This window comes from Rhinopithecus roxellana, chromosome 13 (assembly GCF_007565055.1).
Source record: "Rhinopithecus roxellana isolate Shanxi Qingling chromosome 13, ASM756505v1, whole genome shotgun sequence".
NCBI lineage: Eukaryota > Metazoa > Chordata > Mammalia > Primates > Cercopithecidae > Rhinopithecus > Rhinopithecus roxellana.
The window spans coordinates 130,288,184-130,303,653 of NC_044561.1; the positions used below are offsets into that span (position 1 = coordinate 130,288,184).

General features: G+C 45.2%; 1 protein-coding gene across 3 annotated transcripts in view; it reads right to left on the reverse strand.

The window, feature by feature from the left end:
• ATP9A (ATPase phospholipid transporting 9A (putative)) overlaps positions 1 to 15,470 on the reverse strand; it is a 173,052-nt gene that overhangs the window by 100,096 nt on the left and 57,486 nt on the right. For all 3 annotated transcript variants that reach the window (XR_004052706.1, XM_030915035.1, XM_030915036.1), the window contains exons 5-7: positions 6,995 to 7,053; positions 5,695 to 5,746; positions 3,622 to 3,716 (exon numbers count right to left, since the gene is read on the reverse strand). Coding sequence is in view for 2 of the 3 variants with exons in the window: in XM_030915035.1 (XP_030770895.1) it covers positions 3,622 to 3,716; positions 5,695 to 5,746; positions 6,995 to 7,053 (206 nt within the window). In the remaining variant the exon portion in view is untranslated. The remainder of the gene's footprint in view (positions 1 to 3,621; positions 3,717 to 5,694; positions 5,747 to 6,994; positions 7,054 to 15,470) is intronic.

A 15,470-nucleotide genomic window follows, 5' to 3' on the forward strand; every position in this document is an offset into this window, starting at 1 on the left:
TTTGAGACAGAGTCTTGCTCTGTTACCAGGCTGGAGTGCAGTGGCGCAATCTCAGCTCACTGCAACCTCCGCCTCCCAGATTCAAACTATTTCCCTGCCTCGGCCTCCCAAATAGCTAGGACTACAGGCACACACCACCAAGCCTGGATAATTTTTTGTATTTTAGTAGAGACAGGGTTTCACCATGTTGGCCAGGATGGTCTCGATCTCCTGACCTCGTGATCCACCCGCCCTGGCCTCCCAAAGTGCTGGGATTACAGGTGTGAGCCACCACGCCCAGCCTTCTCTAAATTTTTAATGAAATGAACTATCAACATTTAAAATTTGAGTGATTTCACATGAAAATCTGGATTTCTGGATGCTCTTTCAAAAACAATCAGATAGGCAAACTTGGCCAACAACGCCACTTGGCAACAAGGGTCAAGAGATGGTAGAGGCTACCAGCCACCACCCCTTCAGGCAGAGCCTGCACTCTTGCTAACTAACTAGGAGACACTATATGCATACCGCCTCTGTGTATTCATAAGGCTCAGAGACACATTAAACGCAGAGTAGGGCCAGGCGTGGTGGCTCATGCCTGTAATCCCAGCACTGTGGGAGGCTAAGGCAGGCGGATCACCTGAGGTCAGGAGTTTGAGACCAGCCTGGCCAACATGGTGAAACCCCATTAATACAGAAATTAGCCAGGTGTGGTGGCTCACGACTGTAGTCCCAGCTACTCGGAGGCTGAGGCAGGATAATCACTTGAACCCGGGAGGCAGATGTTGCAGTGAGCTGAGATGGTGCCACTGCACTCCAGCCTGGGCAACAGAATAAGATTCTGTCTCCAAAAAAAAAAAAAATGGCCAGGTGCAGTGGCTCACACCTGTAATCCAAGCACTTTGGGAAGCCGAGGCGGGTGGATCACGAGGTCAGGAGATTGATGCCATCTTCGCTAACACGGTGAAACCCTGTCTCTACTAAAAATACAAAAAATTAGCTAGGTGGGGTGGGCGGGCGCCTGTAGTCCCAGTGACTCGGGAGGCTGAGGCAGGAGAATGGCGTGAACCCGGGATGCAGAGCTTGCAGTGAACCGAGATCGTGCCACTGCACTCCAGCCTGGGTGACAGAGCAAGACTCCATCCAAAAAAAAAAAAAAAAAAAGTGGAGGGTGAAAAAAACTGCAGAACAATGAATGCAGTCTTAGGCCATTTATGTGAAACCACATACCACAAACAAGTCTGCATTTGTATATTTATAAGTAAGTGCATTGAGAAACATCTGGAAAGACCACTATTGACTTCACGTGACCCTTGATTCCCTCTGGGAAGAAGGTAGATCTGAGGTAAAGGCTGTGAGCAGGGCTTCTCACTTTTTCTTCCACAGCTTTCCGTACAGTTGAACTATTCTTAACAAGAATATACTCATGTATTAATCAGGTCATCGTTTCATATAAATCTTTTTTTGTTTTTTTGAGACAGGGTCTCACTCTGTCGCCCAGCCTGGAGTGCAGGGGCACAATCTCGGCTCACTGCAACCTCCGCCTCCCAGGCTCAAGCCATCCTCCCACCTCAGCATCCCGAGTAGCTGGGACGATAGGTGTGCGCTACCAGGCCTGGCTACTTTTTGTATTTTTTGTAGAGACAGGGTTTCACCACATTGCCCAGGATGGTCTCAAGTGATCTGCCTGCCTCGGCCTCCCAAAATGCTGGGATTACAGGCATGAGCCACTGCGCCCAGCTCATATAAATCTCATTATCTAAAATTGTGTTAAAATGCTGCTCCTCACAGAGACCACCCCCCAATAATCACACTAAGGCCGAGAGTTCCTTGACAACAAAGAAGATAGGATCTCATCTTTCTGTGAAATCCAGCCCAAGCCTGGACCCAACGAGAGGCAAAGCGAGCGTTTATTAAACTGTGTCATGCTTCTAAAGCACGCACCAAGTAACGCAATCCCATGCTGCGGAATCTGCGGCACCTTCACTTCCATGCCCCGCTAACCTGTCTCTAGAACAGATCTTTTAAATCGTTTTGAGGATCAGAATTCTGTCAGGTTAGCTACACCTCACAGGCATGACGGTGGCTGCTACAAATCCCCAGGGGCTCCTAGCCAGTAGTTAGAAACTCACTGTTCTAACATTCCTGGTTTAGGCTGGGCACCGTGACTCATGCCAGTAACCACAGCACTTTGGGAGGCTGAGGCAGGTGGATCAACTGAGGCCAGGAGTTTGAGACCATCCTGGCCAACACCGCGAAACCCTGTCTCTACTAAAAATACAAATATTAGCCGGGCGTGGTGGCGGGCGCCTGTAATCCCAGCTACTCAGGAGGCTGAGGCAGGAAAATTGCTTGAACCCAAGAGGTGGAAGTTGCAGGGAGCCAAGATCATGCCACTGTAATCCACCCTGGGCAACAGAGTAAGAGTCCGTCTCATAAATAAACAATAAAATAAAATTCCTGGTTTAAAATTAACAGTAATAATGGTGCTATTTCACTTTGTATTAGCCATGAAAAATCATTCATAGGGTGGCTACATTTCTTATTATGTCAGTCCCACCAAGACGTGGACCTATCCTCCTCCCTCAGGAGACACAGTAAGGAGTGGCTTCGATCCATGTGACGTGAGTACAGGGGAAGCTTCCGTGTTCCACTTCATCCTTCCAGACCACGGTGGGGCATGCCAATCACCGAACCCTTAAGTTACACTTGACCAACTACTACGGCCATCCTTTCAGCCAGGGCCTGCACCCTGTCATGCACACTGGGGATACGGCAGAGAATACAACAGGCAGAGCCCACCCGCAGAGACGCTGCCTGGAAGTGAGCGAAGTGGGGATGCAGGGAGAGGGGGGCAGAAAGAGCCTCTCCAATAAGGAGACTCGTGAGCAAAAGCTCAGTGGAGTGTGGAGATGACCTGCCAGGCAGACTCGCCAGAGATCAGAGGGCTCCCGGTGGAGGAAATGGCAACAGTAAACATCCAGGGACGGAATGACAGACCCGACAGGCTGGCAGGCAGAGGAGAGAAGGCCAGGCACTGAGGTCAGAGCCTCAGCAGAGAGACAAATGGGAAGGAGCTGAAGATGACAGCAAGCACCGCAGAACTGATTCTCAGTAAGATGAGAAATCTTTGGAGGGTTGTTTATTTTATTTTATGATTATTAATTTTATTAGACACAGGTCTCACTATGCTGCCCAGGCTGGAGTGCAGTTGCTATTCCCAGGGACAATGACAGCTCACTGGAGCATCGAACCCATGGGCTTAAGCAATCCTCCTGACTCAGCCTCTTGAGGAGCTGGGACTACAGGCGCATGCCGCCGAGCCTGGCCTACCTTTGTAGGTTTTGAGCAGAGCAGTGACATGCTCTGGCTTACCCTTTAAATTTTGGTGAGGCACCTTGGCAAGGCTCCTTACGGCTTTCAGCCTCCCACGGGAGAGCTCACTGCCTACACTCAGGGTCTGCTTTTGGCCTGGCCACATCAGGAAAGCCAACTAGTCCCAGGGGCTCTCCAGGACCCCATGCTCCCCCAGCGGCCCCACTTCACAGCTGCCATCCCATTCCTGGCCCCCGAGGTATTTGAGTTTGAGAACCCTGCTAAGACAGGTTGCCAGCATGGGCTTCTGCAGGGAAAGCTACTCACGGCGGCCGTGGGGAGCCTCTGCGTGCAGGCCACGGGAAGCCGCAGCTTCCAGTCCGTCTCCCCATCCAGCTGATCCGTCCGCAAGAAGCATGACCCTGTGGGAAGGAAGTCGGGTGCTGTCACCTGCACCTCAAGCACCCTTCCCTCGGCAGCTCTGGGCAGCGTCTGCTCTGGTCCTTGTAAAAACAGCCAACCAATGGCCAGCGACCACAAGGGAAAATACATATCCTAACTCCCACTTCTTCCATAATAAGCTCTGGGATCAGAAAGCTCAGAGTTCAAATCCTCACTCCACCACTCTCTCTCAGGGAGATCCCAGGCTAGTTTCTTGGCCTTGTTAAGCTCCAGTGTCTGTAAAATGTGGAGAAACGTAGACCTCGCAATCTTGCTGTAGAGATTCAGTGGGGAGATAGAACGGGGACCAGCACAGGGTGACCAGCATTCCTAGCTGTCTGGCCAGGCATCGCCAGCACCTTCTCAGGACCCAAACCATCTGAGTGCAGGTCCAGGCTCTGCCACATACTAGCTTTGTGCCCTGATAGTTGCCTATTCTCTCTGAGCCTCAGTTTCCTCGTCTGTAAAAGTGGAGATAGGGACAGTCCTGACCCTGCAGAGATGCTGTGACAAAGAGGTGATTCGTGCACAGAGCTCAGAACAGCACTGATCGATCCAGGCAAGCACGAGGTCATTACGGGCTGGCACATTTCAGAGGTGTATCTTTCCGTCTGACATACAGATCCATGCAAGTAGTCAGCTGTACACTCCATCAGATACAGAACATACCCCATTCACGACACTGCAGTTCAGTCTTTGAGAACTATTAACGTAGAACACACATAATTTTGGTTTTTTCTATTATTTTTTAAGAAAAAAAGAGCATGTCAGGGGCCCTGATAACTCCATAATGCTCTGTTTTCACTAAATAGGACACAAGAACGAATTTGAAGACAAAGCCGTAGTTTTTCAAAGACTGTTTTAATCTAGTGCCTTTTACCTCCTGTCCTGATTACATATCAGTATACAAGTTTACTTGTACTTTAATTCCATTCATAATGAAATACATTGCAGCATCCTCAAAGGAATATGAATGTAAATTTTTCACGTGTTCAGAAACCTCCAATCATGCCAGATAAGAGAAAAACAGCCTTATTTCCTCAGAACAGCTTAAATAACAAAAATAAAAACCAAGGCCATTTTGGCCAGTCGTGGTGGCTCACACCTGTAATTCCAGCACTTTGGGAGGCCGATGGATCACTTGAGGTCAGGAGTTCGAGACCAGCCTGGCCAACATGGTGAAACTCCATCCCTACTAAAAATATAAAAATTAGCCAGGCATGGTGGTGCACTGGGAGGCTGAGGCAGGAGAATGGCTTGAACCCAGGAGGCAGAGGTTGCAGTAAGCTGAGATCATAGCACTGCATTCCAGCCTGGGCGACAGAGCAAGACCCGGTCTCAAGAAAAAAAAAAAAGGCAATTTCAGTAGACTGATAGGGTGGGCAGGCAATGGCAGCTGCCACCCTAGGCAACAACTGCAAGGAGTTAAAGGCCTTGTAGGAGACTTCAGAGATTCCCAGCCCGCAAACTCAGGCTACAATAAATAAATCAATAAGTGCTATGGGCAAGGTCCCCGACTCATGAACAAAGGGCAGAAAAGACACCCCCCTCTCCCCAGTTTCTATACTGCCTCCACTCATGACACATCTGCTGGTATCAGCTTAGAAGAGAGAGGATTTCTGTTTACTTCTACATGTTAGAGACACTTCCTCGTCCCAACTCCTGAGGGCTGAACTTAACACAGCCCGGAGAGGAAACCCAAGGCCACTGTATGCGTGACTTTACCAGCTGTGAGTCAGCCAGTGTTCCACAAACTGTATTTTTTAATGAACAAAATCTATTGACTTTTAAACACCAACAACACTGTTTAAAAAGAATGGTCTACTGAAAAAGATGCTTTTGATTTGCCTCCATGGCTCCAAAATGATAATCTACTTTGTGACATTTTCAAATGATTATTTTACCAAATTACCACTGAAAGGTTAATGGTTATTTTCCAAATTGATCTCAGATGTTTACCGTTTTTTTCTGATGTCCTCAGGAAGATCATGTCGGCAGGGACCCGCTGGTTCTGTGTTATGAAAAGAAAGACTGTTACTGTGAATGACTGACCATGTGCCGGGTGGGGGGAGGGAGGGTTTCCGCCCCTACCCCGACCCCTCCTTGGGTTGTGGGGGGGGGGGGGCACTGAAACTCACAGCCTCTTTTAAGTTTCTGCCTTTGTCAAAGACAGATTTGGGGATTTATTTTGAATCTGAAAAATCTTGCACACTGCTGCTACTCTACTAATCCCCTATCAAAATCGTATCTTAGAAAGAGAGCTTCTAGTTTTCTGGCGAATTCAACCATTACCTCCCAAAATCCCGAAAGTCTGCCTCCCCAGCTGGCTCTCTTCCAGGCTGTCTGCTGAGACTCAAGACAGACCCTCCGCTCATGCTTTCTGCTTCTACCAACTTCCCAGCTTGATGTTTGGCTTTTAGTGGATTTTAATAAGGAAGGAAAGTAGTAAGAAGCAACAAAAGCCATTCTCAAAAACACTGGGGGAAGCGGGGGGAGCCAGCAGCCCCCATTTAATTATGAACAGAAAAGTATGTGATAACATAGAGGGGGTTTGTGTGGTTCTTCTGAGCTACCACCCAAAAGAGTTTCACTTTACCTCAAAGCAGCTTTGAGTTCTTGGATTTAATCCTTTTAAAAGAGCATAGCTCAATTTCTACAGAAACAAGTTAAGACACAACCCTTTTCTAATCAAATATTATTCCAAGCCTCTCCAGAGCCACCCCCGAAAATCCAATACCTTCCAAATACACACTAGAAAAAGATAGGAGTGTTTGCTAAAGTAACAAACACACTGACACAGCTATTTTTTAAAATATATTTTTGGTCTTTTTACTGTTCTCAGGTTACACTTAACCCCTGCTCCCCATAAAATAAAAAACAAGCACAACGGTTAAGTCAGGAAATGCAAGCTAAAGTGGCTCAAAAGGTAAATTTCATAAATATTTTAAGTGTCTATATAGTAAGCAGACTTCTAGGAAAGATTTTATGATTTTTTTATCCCAAAATAATAAGCACATCAAACAGGAAATCAAAACTTGTACTTATGTTTGTAAGCAGGATTTCTGGCTAACCAACACATACAAACCTTGAAAAAATATTTGCATGTGTGTGCGTGTGTCTCACAGGAGATTTTTCTCCTGAGGCAAAGTTTTTGGATAGAATCCCAAAATGCATCATTCACTTCGTCTACCAGATACACAAATGACACGTTAGGACCCATGAAGTGGTATTCACACACAAGCGTCCAGATCCCGCTCACCTTTTCAACGATGATAAGGTCTCCAACTTGGATGTTAGAACTCTTCACCTTCACTGTGCCTGCAACGCAACAGGTTCAAGATACATCACCATCTTAATTCATTTCAATTCAACATGTCTTTACAGAGTGCCCAGCCTGCAAACACACAGCACACCCAGAAGTACATGCTCCCACCCACGGCTGCCACCGACTCCAGCACCATTATCTCCTGCCTCTCCAGGAAAGGGCTCAACCGCTGCAGAGGCCGCTGCAGAAATAAATGCCCACTTCACAGAGCACTGGAATAGCTTGAGCCCTTCATGAAAGATCATTTATTTGCCTTAAGAGTGACTTAGATGGAAAGTACTGGGGGGAAAAAGTCTTAATTTTCAGCACCACTTAACAGTGACTTCGATGCAAAGTACTGGGGGGAAAACGTCTTAATTTTCAACACCACCAAAAAGAAAGAAGTTAATTAATTCCAAAGGACTGATTTACTTTTTAATTGATAATTGCTACATGCTTTGATGTATAGGATTATGATCAGACTGTATAATTTTGCTGGATGTTTAAGCAGTAAAAGCTAACATTAAATGCTAATTCTGTGCTCAGCACTGTAGAGACTTGGATGTTTCACTTAATCTTCACAACAGCCCTCAGAAGAAGGTAGTTCCATCCCCAGCTTTCAGATGAGGAAAGGAGACTCAGGATGTCCCCCTTCCCCCAAAGTCTCAGAGTTAGAACAGGCCAGTGCTGGGATTCACACCTGCATCTGACTCCAGAGTACAGAAGAAAAGCAGTGAGTTCCGTCCAACCCAAAAAACATGGCTGGGCCAGGCACAGTGGCTCACATCGGTAATACCAGGACTTTGGAAGGCCGAAGCAGGCGGATGGCTTGAGCCCAGGAGTTCAAAACCAGCCTGGCCACATGTCAAAACCCTGTCTCTACCAAAAATACAAAAATTAGCTGGGTGTGGTGGTACATGCCTGTAGTCCCGGCTATTCGGGAGGCTGAGGTGTGGGAGGATCGCTTGTGCCCAGGAAATAGAGGCTGCAGTGAGCTGTGATCATGTCACTCCGGCCTGGGCAACAGTGAGACCCCGTCTCAAAAAATAAAAATAAAAAATAAAAAAAAACACAACTGAGGGCTGTGTCTTGGGGAACCAAGGATGAAAACAGTCCCCATATTCTCAGAGAGCTCCCAGCCTAGGAGAGGAGCTGACACAGTTATTCTGCAAAGAACCAGAGAGTCAATAGTTTAGGTCCTGTGGCCAAGAGCCATGTCTTCAACCCTCCCAACTAATGATCCCCCTAAAAAGGCTCATAGTCTTTTGTACATGTATATTTTATGTTTTAAAACATAAGAAACATCCTCAGCTCTTGGGCCATATAAAACCAAACGCAGAGCTGAACTGGGCCCACAGTCTTTGGTTGTCAACCAAAAATCTGGCAGGCAAGACAGCCAGACAGATGCTGTTAGTGCAAAACAGCCTGCGAAACGCTGGCAGTGTACCCCATGTACTGAGAGAGCGGGAAGGAGGGAAATTTCACCTCCTAAGAAGCACCTAGAGCAGCGCCCAGTACACAGAAGACACCTGATTATTCACTCAACACCCAGGCAGCATTTACTGAACATCTGCTGTATGGCAGGGGTTCTAAGGGCTGGGGATACATGAGACCCAATTCCAGTGGAGGGGAGGAGGCAATAAACAAATAATGGATGAAAGGGTTTAGAGAATCAGAGGGATGGCTGTCAACAAACTCTCTGTGGGAGAGTTGAGGCCAGAATTAGACGAAGGACACTGTGTTTCCAATAACAGACGAAAGGCACCCTGAGATGTGAGGAAGTGGGACAGGTGAATAGCTAACAGCATGCACGCAGCCAAAGGCTAGAACTCTTTCAGTAAGACACGAAGCATCAGGAAAGCAGAGAACAGCGAGAGATGAAGGTGGAAGGGGCCAGTTGGGGCCAGGTGGCCCTGCATACTGTGAGTGAGTCCAGAGAGGAAGAGAGAATTTATTCTGGTGATAGGTTAAATTCACATACAGGGAGCAACACCCCAAAATCTTTATGATACTGATATCTTGTAACAAGCCCATGTAACTTACAAATGTTCAGCTAAGAGAGAGATAAAAAGTAATTATAGCCTGGGCACCACAGTGGCTCACACCTGTAATCCCAGCACTCTGGGAGGCCAAGGCGGGTGGATCACCTGAGGTCAGGAGTTCGAGATCAGCCTGGCCAATATGGTGAAATCCTGTCTCTACTAAAAATACAAAAATTAGCCAGACATGGTGGCAGGCACGTGTAATCTCAGCTACTGAGGCAGGAGAATCGCTTGAACCCGGAGGTGGAGGTTGCAGTGAGCCGAGATCTCACCCTTGCATTCCAGACAAAACTCCATCTCAAAATAAAAAAAAAAAAAATGAGCTTAAAGACATGAAATAATCCAAGTGCACAACTCTAGATTTTTAGTGTCTCACATATTTTACATTTTAACATAATTTAATATCATTTGTTTTTTAAGGATTTCACAACCATGGAGATTTTTCAGAGGATTCCAGTGTTTTCCTATTGAAACAACTCTCTTTAATCGGTTCCATAAGATTTGATTTTAACTAATTTTTATATGTCATTAAATCTTGTCATTAAACAATTAGTAGAATTGGCACCAAAAGGTCTGATACAAACATTACTGACTTCTTTTTTTTTTTTTTCTTAGACGGAGTCTCGCTCTGTCACCCAGGCTGGAGTGCAGTGGCATGATCTCGGCTCACTGCAACCTCCACCTCCCAAGTTCAAGCGATTCTTCTGCCTTCAGCCTCCTGAGTAGCTGGGACTACAGGAGCCCACCACCACGTCTGGCTAATTTTTTAAGTTTTAGTAGAGACGGGGCTTCACCATATTGGCCAGGCTGTTCTCGAAGTCCTGACCTTGTAATTCACCCACCTCAGCCTCCCAAAGTGCTAGGATTACAGGCATGAGCCACCGTGCCCAGTCAACACTACTGACTCCTAGAAAGCACTCAAGTAACGATAGCGAGCTGGACCAACCCTTGATTGCTGGTAAGACTTCTGGACTCTCCTAGTGTGAGTATCTCACCCTAAGTGAGCATCTAGCATCTAATGGTACCTCATTTTCATAAAATGTGATGCTAAACTCAATCCAATGACCGGAGCCCTGGCCTGCTAGAGAGAGACCCACTGGCCTCATTTCATTATGTCTTGGGCTTTGGTCAATATATTTACAGAGAGACTGGAAAACATCCAATTAGATGACTAGAAATGGGCCAGACGCAGTGACTCACACCTATAATCTCAGCACTTTGGGAGGCTGAGACAGGTGAATCGCTTGAGCCTATTAGTTCAAGACCAGCCTGGGCAACATGGCAAGACCCTATCCCTACAACAAACACAAAAAATTAGCCAGGTGTGGTGATATGCGCCTGTAGTCCCAGCGACTCGGGAGACTGAGGTAGGAGGAATGCTTGAGCTCAGACAACCAAGGCTGCTGTGAGCTGAGATTGTGCCACCGCACTGCAGCCTGGGCAAAAGAACAAGACCCTGCCTCAAAAAAAAGAGAGAGAGAGAGAGAGGGCCGGGCACAGTGGCTCACACCTGTAATCCCAACACTCTGGGAGGCCGAGGTGGGCGGATCACCAGAGGTCAGGAGTTTGAGACCAGCCTGACCAACATGGAGAAACCCCATCTCTACTAAATACAAAATTAGCCGGATGTGGTAGCGCACGCCTATAATCCCAGCTACTCGGGAGGGCTGAGGCAGGAGCATTGCTTGAACCCAGGAGGTGGAGGCTGCAGTGAGTCCAGTTTGCACCACTGCACTCCAACCTGGGCAACAAGAGCAAAACTCCGTCTCAAAAAAAAGAAAAAGAAAAAAGAGAGAGAAAGAAAGCGAAAAATGGGTAAAGAGAGGGTCTCACTGGCAGTACAATTTCACGGCCTGAACCAATCTTCTTGCTCCACTAGGGGGCAAAAGGAAAAACAGACACAGACACATCATTTTTCTGGGAGCTCAGGAAGGTATTACTTGAAGGAAGACGGTAAATTCAATGCGGCCCTCAGCGCCAATGAACTTTTCCTTCACTTGAGCTTGTCCCAACTTTCCCAAACATAAATGTACACACTGTCTTTGGTTTTATTACTAAAATTGATGTTGCTGGCCTGGCCCAAATGATCACACCTGGGTTCAGATCTTCACACTGTAGTCACAGGCTCCCTCTTAAAATCTAACTCAAAGAAGAGCATACGTTTTCATTCTTATTAAATAACAATCACCTATGTACATGTGTGTATGTTAGCAGGACAGAGGACAAAATCAGGGAGATTCTCCTGAAAGAATCAGCAGGGCTTTCTCTGGCACATTTATTTTCCAAATTTTTCACATGAATTGTTTTTCCATTAAGCATAAGGTTGCTTTCCTAACAAGAAAAAATAATAATAATTAAAATTAGCTCCAATTTTTTAGTGACCAGACCCAGATTTTTCCCTTCTGCAAGTGAGTCCTGATTTATGATCCATTCATTTGAACTCTGCCTCTCTCTGTCCATCTGTTCTGCCTCAACAAAAACCCCTTTAATCCTCTGTGTTTGCAGAGCAGTTTCTGAGTAACCCCAGCAGGCCAATCCTTCACGCAAACACACCTACTGTACCCGACTGTCCATCAGCCAACAGGGCTCTTGCTCCTCCTTTAAGGGAGGAAGCAGGAGCCGCACCATCATGAGGTCACTTGGGTTTTTTAGCCACGGTCATTCATTAGCATTTCAGTGTTTTGGGGGGATGAGCCTCGGATCTGCAGCTTGAACAAACACAGATTCCCAGACTCTCCCCTTCTGTTGAGCCACTGCAGAGTGCTGTCAATTGGGACTTCTTGCCCCATGTTGCCTTTTCTTTTGGTGATCAAAAATATGTAGTTTGCCTGGGCTCCGTAGCTCCCAATCCTAGCACTTTGGAAGGCTGAGGTGGGTGGATTGTTTGAGCCCAGGAGTTTGAGACCAGCCTGGGCAGCATGGCAAAACCCTGTCTCTATTTTTCAAAAAAGTTAATTAGGCTGGGCGCAGTGGCTCACGCCTGTAATCCCAGCACTTTGGGAGGCTGAGGCAGGTGGATCATGAGGTCAGGAGTTCGAGACCAGCTGGCCAACATAGTGAAACCAAGTCTCTACCAAAAATACAAAAAATTAACTGGGCGTGGTGGCAGGCACCTGTAATCCCAGCTACTTGTAAGGCTGAGGCAGGAGAATCACTTGAACCTGGAAGGTGGAGGAGGTTGCAGTGAGCCAAGATCGTGCCACTGTACTCCAGTGCCACTGTACTCCGGGCGACAGTGCAAGACTCCGTCTCCAAAAAAAAAAAAAAAAAAAGTTAAATTATAAATATCTATATAGTTTGGGCCTTCATGCTGGGCATGGTATGTGTGTGCGTGTGTGTGCATGTAATGAGAGAAAATACAAAACCAGAATGAAAAGGAGAAAAAGCACCAAGAAGAAAAGAGATTTAATAAAGCAGATACTGTTATTTACATTCCCATATTTACTGGGAGTTTTCCACCAGCCAGGCCCTAGGCTTGGCTGTCAGTATTTGACTAAAACGTCCCTCTCTAAGGAGCTCTCAAGTTGATAGGGAGAAAGAGGAAGAGAAAAGAGAGACCAAAGTTAGAAGTGAGGAATCACTGGGCATTCAGTGGTTAGAACTGACTACCAGAATGAAAAAATTGGTAAGGGTGTAGAAAGGGCTCAAAACACATGATTTCTAACCTCACATAAACCACTGTTCTGAGTATTCTACATTGTTGCAAAAAAGGGGAAGAACAGGATACACAGAAGCAAACTGACAGAAAGGCTCCTATCTTCCTAAGAAAGTAACAGGAGAAAGAAAAAACAGCACAATGATAGCAATTATTACCAATCTCAAAAAAGGGCAGGAACTCTCCCTATAGTTGATCTGGCAGGGAAGAAAATGCCCTGCCAACACGCCGCCGGCAGGCACACTTCCCAAGCGCTCCTTGGTTTTTTGTCATTGTTCTGTTTTGGTCTCATCTTCCCCAGAGACTCCTAAGATGGAAAAAGGACCAATACACAGGGCTCCCAGCTTGGACGATGCTTCACCATTAATGTCTTAAAATTCTTTGTCAGTTTTTTTTTTTTTTTAACTCAAGATCTAACCATCTGATCTTAATAATTTTTGAACAAGCCCCCCCACCCCCGCCACCCACCGCACCATTTTCACTTTTCACTGGGTCCCACAAATTATGTAGCTGGTCCAGAAGGCTAGTAAAAACTCCCAATAATATCTTATTTATAAAGTGCGCAGGAAAACCTGGCTCTGTCCTAAGAACCGAGGCCACAGAACTCTGAACTTTTCCTGTAACACCCCATCTCCAAAATTGAGGCTCTAAGATTTTTAAATGCATTCGCAGAAATTCTACAAAAGGTAAGAGATTTTTGCAAAAGTTAAGCAGAAAATTCTCTGCCTGCCACATCCTAAATCATTAAAAGTCTTCTAATAAATCTATCCCTTTCAGCTTTCGCCACTTCACCCAAGTCGTCTCTCAATCAGAGTTTATAACGGGGAACAAACTTCCAATTATTAGAGCTGTTTATTTCTGTAGCGATGGACCCCAAGCCTTTCATAAGCAAACCTACTGAGCCCAAACCATGCCTTTCACGGATGACAACTTCAGAATAAGAGTAGTTTGTCTACATTGCAGGGAGAAACCAGATGTTTCCCTTGAGTCGAAACAAGCAAATGACAATTCAGTCAAACTGCAGAACAGCCTACCAAAAAAAATTTTTTTAATAAATTCCAGGGCACTAGTATGTGTGGGCCTATTTTTTGACCCTGAACACCTCCAACTATACTTGTATTTTTCATTGTTCATGCAGGACATTGATTGCTTTTGTAGATCTCTAACAACAATCTCCATGCACTAACCCTGGTTAATGTATTACTCTTTAACTCACACTCTAATCTAACTGTGACAGTGATGAGTTGTAAATTCTGCTTCATGTGTACATTTCCTGGGGTTGACATTAAAACGCCTCTGCAGACCCAGCAGAGTTCAGAGGTTTAAAGTTGAAATTTTCATATTCAAATAGAGTTGTCTGCCTTCCCCAAAGCCAAAGAAAAGACTGTTATTTGAAAACAGGCAAAGAGTTGAAAGGATTATTATAAATAATCACCACCACTTCCTGGTGGCTTTTATTTAAATAGTGGGAACTTAAAAAAAAAATAAAAAGGCTGCAGTTTAAATGTAACAAGTTTATACCCAACAGTGGCTTTTAAAATATGTAAATGCTCTTGCCGGTTTATGGTGCCCAGAAATGATGAAGCAGACAAACACCCTTACAGGGGGGAAATACCTTTTGGGAATAACAGTGCAATTTGCAAGTTTGAGTTTTTGGTGTTTGTTTTTTTTTTTTTTTTAATTAAACAATAGATCAGTTCACCAATTACTTGTAATAAAATGAAATTGAGTTCTTTGAAAGGAAAATCTGAACTTTGTGGATCTTAAATAACTTTATATATGAGCTGGGTACAGTGGCTCAGGCCTGTAATCCCAGCACTTTGGGAGGCTGAGGCAGGAGAATTGCTTGAACCTGGGAGGCGGAGGTTGCAGTCAGCTGAGATCGCACCATTACACTCTAGCCTGGGCAACAAGAGCGAAACTCCATCTCAAAAAAAAAACACTTTATATCTGCACCAGGCAGTATGAAAAAGTATTCGCCAAAATCTGTTATAAATAAGACTCACTCATAGCTGCTGATGCTCTCTTAGACAAGGGAAATTTGGGAATGGAGTTCTTTGTTAACTGAATTGTCTTTGAGGTCCTTAGTGAAGGATCTTTGCAGCAGTTTTGCTGCAGTAACATTGAAAAGTCTATCAATACAATTCTCTTCTTTAAAAAAAATCGTAATGCATATCTTAATGTTCTCCCATGTCTGGACAGAGTTTATACTTTGAAACATAAGTAGTACTTGTGTTTAGGAATATAGAGTTTCAATTTAGTTAATTATTAGCTAAACAACTCCCCCTTAATTAATGTACCTTTCCTACATTATTATACCTTCTGATTAACCCCAATGACATACAACTCCAAAAAAGAAAAATGTGCATTCTTAGGTCTTGAAATTTAAGTCACATTAATTGCAATCCTAGATAATGGTACATGGGTTTTGTGCTACACTGAAAAAATATATCCTCAAATGGATGTGAGATCCTTGAGGTTACAAGTGATTCTGTAAATGAGAAAGAGTGAGCAGAGGGCATCGCTGAACTATCTAGAAAGAACTGAAAAAGGAAAGATATCAGGTCGATTTTTTATACCACATATGTAGGAGAAAGCTGAAGATACGCAAAAGAGCATAGACCTTTGGCTTATGACTTATGGTCAGCCTGCCCAGATGTCCCCAGCAGGAAAGAAGCATCAGCAATTGTGTTAAGTATGCCTCTGTTTGCACTTCTTTCAAGGCTAATTGTCT